Source organism: Pyxicephalus adspersus, chromosome 2, assembly GCF_032062135.1.
Source record: "Pyxicephalus adspersus chromosome 2, UCB_Pads_2.0, whole genome shotgun sequence".
Classification (NCBI taxonomy): Eukaryota; Metazoa; Chordata; class Amphibia; order Anura; family Pyxicephalidae; genus Pyxicephalus; species Pyxicephalus adspersus.
The window spans coordinates 160,726,302-160,732,728 of record NC_092859.1 but is presented as its reverse complement, the minus strand read 5'-3'; the positions used below and the strand labels follow the sequence as shown (position 1 = coordinate 160,732,728).

General features: G+C 40.7%; 1 protein-coding gene across 3 annotated transcripts in view; it reads left to right on the top strand.

The window, feature by feature from the left end:
- EBF2 (EBF transcription factor 2) overlaps positions 1-6,427 on the top strand; it is a gene marked incomplete at its 5' end in the record, with an annotated part of 40,191 nt that overhangs the window by 30,064 nt on the left and 3,700 nt on the right. For 2 of the 3 annotated variants that reach the window (XM_072398827.1, XM_072398825.1), the window contains 7 exon segments: positions 801-931; positions 2,169-2,295; positions 3,771-3,859; positions 4,095-4,160; positions 4,255-4,429; positions 4,890-5,075; positions 5,776-5,943. In XM_072398827.1, coding sequence (XP_072254928.1) covers positions 801-931; positions 2,169-2,295; positions 3,771-3,859; positions 4,095-4,160; positions 4,255-4,429; positions 4,890-5,075; positions 5,776-5,943 — 942 coding nt within the window. 3 annotated transcript variants of the gene reach the window in all.

The following is a 6,427-nucleotide window of genomic DNA, read 5'->3' as shown; positions in this document are numbered from 1 at the left end:
ATCCAATAGATGTGTTTTATTCTGTGCACCAACTTTATATTGCAGATTAATATATTATTATATTTTTATTGTTTGTTCTCAATAAATGTGCAAAATTTAATTTATACAATTTATACACACAATGTAATACACACACATACTATACACACACATAAAATACACACACAATATAATATAATACACACACAATATAATAGAATACACACACAATGTAATATACACACACAATGTAATATACACACACATAATATACACACACAATGTAATATACACACACATAATATACACACACAATGAAATATACACACACATAATATACACACACAATATTATATAATACACACATATTACAATTATATATACACATATACAATATGACATACAATTTAATATACACACACAATATAATATAATACACACACAATATAATATACACACACACAATATATGCACACAATATAATATACACACACAATATTATATAATACACACAATATAATATAATACACACACAATATAATATACACATACACAATATACACACACAATATAATATACACACACATAATATACACGCACACACATGCTCCATACATGCACACATGCTCCATACACGTACACATGCTCCATACACGTACACATGCTCCATACACATACACATGCTCCATACACATACACATGCTCCATACACATACACATGCTCCATACACGCAGATACAAGTCCCCATATGATTCTGTATGAGACATGACACACGTTTGGGGGACACTGAGTGATGTGATCTTTGTTCATGTTTCCACAGCCACACCTTGCATAAAGGCCATAAGCCCCAGTGAGGGGTGGACTACAGGAGGCGCCATGGTCATCATCATTGGGGACAATTTCTTTGATGGCCTTCAGGTGGTGTTTGGGACGATGTTGGTTTGGAGTGAGGTAAGTGGCCCTAATATGGGAGGGGAGATAAACACGATTGCTAAATATATGAAATGATAACTTAGAAGTCCTTATTTATTAAATGTTGTCACATGACCTGATGACCCGACAATTTTGGGGTATTCTTCACAGTTTGCAATTTTTAGTGCTCATTGCTTCTGTGTGTCATTATGGGGTCCCACAGACAAAACATTAAGGACCCCCCATGTCCCTCCATGTCTCGCTCCCCCAGCAATTCTTTATGCTTTCCTGGCATTCTCATAAAGATCCCAAATAATAAATATGCATTTATTGTATCCAAATGTATTTATTAGACAGGCAGTGCCGGGGCCCCAGACTGCGGGGCCCTATGGCACCCACATGACCAGCTATGGTTGTTCCTTTGTACCCAAGGTCTGCAGATATATGCAGTGCTAAAATCCCTGAAACTTGGCTGGGAAGCAGAAAATCGAAGATGAATGAAGATCAGATATTAGCAGATGTCCAATATATTTCTATTTCTAAAATTTTACCCCAAAATGTCCCTTCGGCTTCCCAGACACATCGGCATTTTTCAATCCTCCGGACACAGAACGGTCAATGTGTTCAGCCCATCCACCGTGACCTCCATTCCAGCTGTCATTTTATAGTGCAGGTCAGAACACTCAGGGCAGTCTGTGGTGGCACGCTTGGAAATTTGGGGGCTGAAGATCAGTACTGGGGCAGTTGGGAGGCACCGACCTCAGAGAAGATTGTAGGGGACAACAATAATAAAAGGTTTTCTGTCCGGGGGCTCCATTGGAGATACAAAAGATGGATTTAAAGAGGACCTGACAGCTGGGTCACAATGGCTTTAAAATCTATAACATCGCTGATCTGGAAGAAGCATGTGGCCAGTGAAGAATTCTCAGGTTGCTAATATGAAAACACTGAAGCTCCAGTGCAACTCAAAACAAGATTCCCCTAAAGTGAATCTAAAGCCACACTTGTTTAGATTCAAAAAATATTCCTTGTTAGGTGAGATTCACCCTCTTTGTGAGCATTATCATAGGGGGGAAGGGAAAATCCAAACTTGTGAGTTGTCACCAAAATAGGAAGAAAGGAAAAATCTTACAATGGGGACACTGACAACAGAAACTTTCCTTCTTTCCAGTTGTATCTTTGGCACAGAACAGTTCTGACTTTTGATATATTTAAAATTTTCATTTTACAAACTCACTTCATTCGCTCAGTAATTTTGTCTCTTTTTTTCTCACAGCTGATCACGCCACATGCCATCCGGGTACAGACACCCCCACGGCACATTCCAGGAGTGGTAGAAGTGACCTTGTCCTACAAATCCAAACAATTCTGCAAAGGGGCCCCTGGAAGGTTTATTTACACAGGTAAATGTGACTTCTGATCTCCACCATTCTTCCCCTAATGGTGAACTATATAATCACAGCAGTCCTGCCATCCGGGGGTAGAGCATAGGACGGCCCCTGAGGAATAAACCTCCAGAACCACACCCCCGAGGCACTTGTGTGACCAAATAACATTGTTATTATCTAAAATAAATTCCATATACCCCATAAAGCAAATCACCAGTTCCATCCTAAGAAATGAATGTTCACTCAGCAGAGTTTATTTCAAACAGTTTGTGTTTTATGTGATTGGATGATTGCAGTCCTCATCTGTTCTAACATGTGACATCATTCCCCATTGTCTCTGCTCATAGGGAATATTAGGAGTTAATCAGAAAAATTTGGGAGAACTTTGGTTCTGCTGATCACAGCCATTTTCAGGGAACACTTAATGAAAAATACAAAACCTTCTGGGCACTGAAGAGAATATTCATAGAAATATTCAGCTGGTGAACAATATTTCATGACACATGTAAGAGTAGAATGATTATAGATAGATTTATATATGATTATATTTATATTTTATATCTGTCATTGTATTGCGATAGCAGTGCAGGCTGGGAGGGAAGAAATCCACAAATATATAAAATTGTGATGATGATAATATTACAAGAACAGAAAATGTCATCTACATGCAGAAATCACGGACTTAGCTTGGTGTAAATAGCAAACATTTCACACTTCGCGGTGCTGACAAATTCTCACCATGGCTGCCCATTATGGGTGAGAACGCCAAGATCCCACAGGGTTCTCTCTAGTCTATAAAGGAAAACAATTATTCCAAAATCCATTTTACATTCATTTGTAAGGTGGCCGGGGTGTCAGTAAACAGAGCGGGGACATAATGTGCTCCAGAGCCTCCATATTACCTCCTTCCCCGGACCGATCACATCCAGCGCAATTCATTGGAGGTTTGCCATTCGGTGGCAGCTGAAAGTGGATTATTAAACTGCTCAAACATACCCAGTGGGATAGGCAAAGTCTAAGTTTAGCCAACGTTACATTTTTTTTTCCTCTTAGATTTTCTATTAAATTCCCTCTTGTCGGGCTCCTGTTATATTAAAATTCATGTTCCCTCTAATTACTTAATAAAAAGTAAATAGAAATGCAGCTTCTGTGGGGATGTGACCTTCTCTGTTCATTTAATTTGAGGATGTTTTTCTTAGATAAACAAGGAGCCGAGGTTACAGTGCATTCTGCTACTGATTTTTGGAGGAAATTAGTGCCAGTGGTGGGGGGAGGGGATCATACATATCTGGTGATAGGCTGCAGAGCTGACAATCTAAAACATTGTATAAGTCTATGCCATTGTCCAGATTTTATATTTTCTGCCTGAATCTACTTGTTGGATGATTAGAAGTACTTCCACCTATTGGTAGTTGGTGAGCTTGTTTGATTTGATTTCTGCACATTTCTGTCCTTGCTGGACACAGCTAATCAGATGTTCTTCCATTCAGCATTAAATGAACCCACCATTGATTATGGCTTCCAGAGGTTACAGAAAGTGATCCCCAGACATCCCGGAGACCCTGAAAGGTTGGCAAAGGTAAGATCAGCAGATTTCTTGTGACCGTCCTCAATACAACATAAATACAAATGTCCTCATTCAGTACAAAGAGCAATGAAATGTGCAAAGTACACCAACCAATCACATTCCAGATATCTGTGAAGGAGAAATACAGAAAAAGATTGTTGTGCCAATGCTACACCATGACACGGGAGGGCAAGGGATATATTTACTGATTTCAGTGTCAGGAATCTTATTTGGTTCTTTTTTTTAGGAAATGTTACTGAAGAGAGCAGCGGATTTGGTAGAGGCGTTATATGGAACCCCCCACAATAACCAGGTAATTCTCCAACACCTGAACTGCCAGATTTAGGTCTTCATAGGACTCTATTATCACAAATCTTCCATATTCTGCTCTTTAATATCTTTCCTAGGACATTATTCTGAAGAGGGCTGCAGACATTGCTGAGGCTCTGTACAGTGTCCCCCGAAATCACAATCAGCTTCCTGCCTTGTCCAGCTCCCCTGCACACGGCGGCATGATGGGAATTAACTCCTATGGGGGGCAGCTTGGAGTCACAATTTCAGAGTCACAGGCCAATAACCAAGGTGAGTAGTGTGTCCGTATCACCTGTCCGAGCTATACATGTGCCAGGGTTCCAGGAGGCTTTGTCTGTTCTTCTCATCTAGAGCATTCAGTGCCATCCGGTGCAGGTAATGACTTACCTTCATAATGCATCCAAATGTTCACTGATCTACACCTGGCTTACACTGTGATGTCTTCCCTCAAAAGCTCACATCTGAACCCAATGAAGTAAGCTAGGTAGAGCCAACTCTGTATGTGCACCCATCATTCATTTACACATCCTGAGGCCACCGCACTATCCTCACCTGTTGTCCTTCACGACTTTTCCTGCATCACCTCAGCATCTGCCAGCATTGCTTATATAGACATTGTGATGCAATATGCCAGCCCTGCTCAATCTGCTTGGAGAATATCGTCATAGTTTGCAGTCAGTGTTATCTATGATGTTCAGAATGTTTACAAATGATTGTGTTTTGTGTCCAGGATATATTCGGAATACAAGCAGCATCTCCCCACGTGGCTATTCCACCAGTTCCACCCCCCAACAGTCCAACTACAGCACTCCAAGCAACAGCATGAACGGTTACAGTAATGTCCCCATGTCAAACTTGGGGGTCCCAGGATCTCCAGGATTCATCAATGGCTCTCCCACCACATCGCCCTATGGCAGTGAGTATCTATTCTGTGCCCCTGGTAATGATAAAATTCTCAGTTTTATTGGCTTTCTGTCTAATTATTGGGAACTAGTAAAAGGAATATTAAAGGTGTTGTCCACATCAACTCATCAGGTCCAAACATCTCAAGTGCATGGTAATATTTTCCTTGTTCAAGTTGTCCATAGCAACAATCAGGAAATATTCTTCTATATTAAGTGATTTATTAGAAGGAATGTTTGGGCAACGTGAACACTTTCTGAATTCAAGAAGAACCAGTATTAGGCTGGATATGTGTACTGAGACTAAAACTCTGTACCTACCTGGACATTTACACGTAATTAATGTGTAAAACTGTGTCTGTAGGTAGACATGTCTTCATTGTCCTCTGCCCATACCTAGACTTGTATTCCTCTCCCTGTGTCTGTAGGTAGACATGTCTTCATTGTCCTCTGCCCATACCGAGACTTGTATTCCTCTCCCTGTGTCTGTAGGTGTACATGTCTACGTTTTTCTTTGCCTAGATCTAGACATTTGTCAATGTTTGTCTTCCCTGGGTGGATTTAGTCATTAACTGTTGTGTGTGGGCTCTAAGGTATTCATTTGAGACCAGAGCCGTGGACTTTAAATATCATTTAGATTACGTCTGGTGTATTAGGAGCTCAGTCTGTCCTTCAATGTTCTACATAAGCTGATCGTCCATATTTGCATTACAGTTATGCCCTCCAGCCCACCTGTTGGGTCATCTGGAAGTTCGTCAATCCTGCCTTTCTCCTCCTCCGTCTTCCCCTCCATGAAACAGAAGAGTGCCTTTGCTCCAGTCATTCGACCGCAGGGTTCCCCATCTCCAGCCTGTTCCAGTGGCAATGGTAATGGTTTTAGAGGTGAGGGCAGATGGGATGTTGCAGCGCACACCCAAGATTCTGATACACAATGTGTTACATGTTGTATTTAGTAATGTGATGGGAAGTGTTCAGTGAAGGAGAATTTGGGGAAAATATTAGGTCTGTATTAAAGAGTTCTAACCCATTGCTGTAGCTGCCCCTTTTTGATGTTTTCTGGCAACTGTTCTATAATCTAAGATCTATATGACAAGAAATATATTCCTAATTGGTGAAATGTATCATGTCAGTTAAAGTGGAAAAAATATTTTAAAAGAATCTAGATGATAATATTAATAAAATTTTATAGCAGTGGAATAGTACTGACCGGGAATACCTGGAAACCGCAGACCCGGAATATAAGGTAAAAGCAGACTAGGAATAACAGGGGACCGCAGACCAGGAATATCCAGGAACCGCAGACCAGGGATAACAGGGATCCGCAGATCAGGGATAACAGGGATCCGCAGACCAGGGATAACAGGGA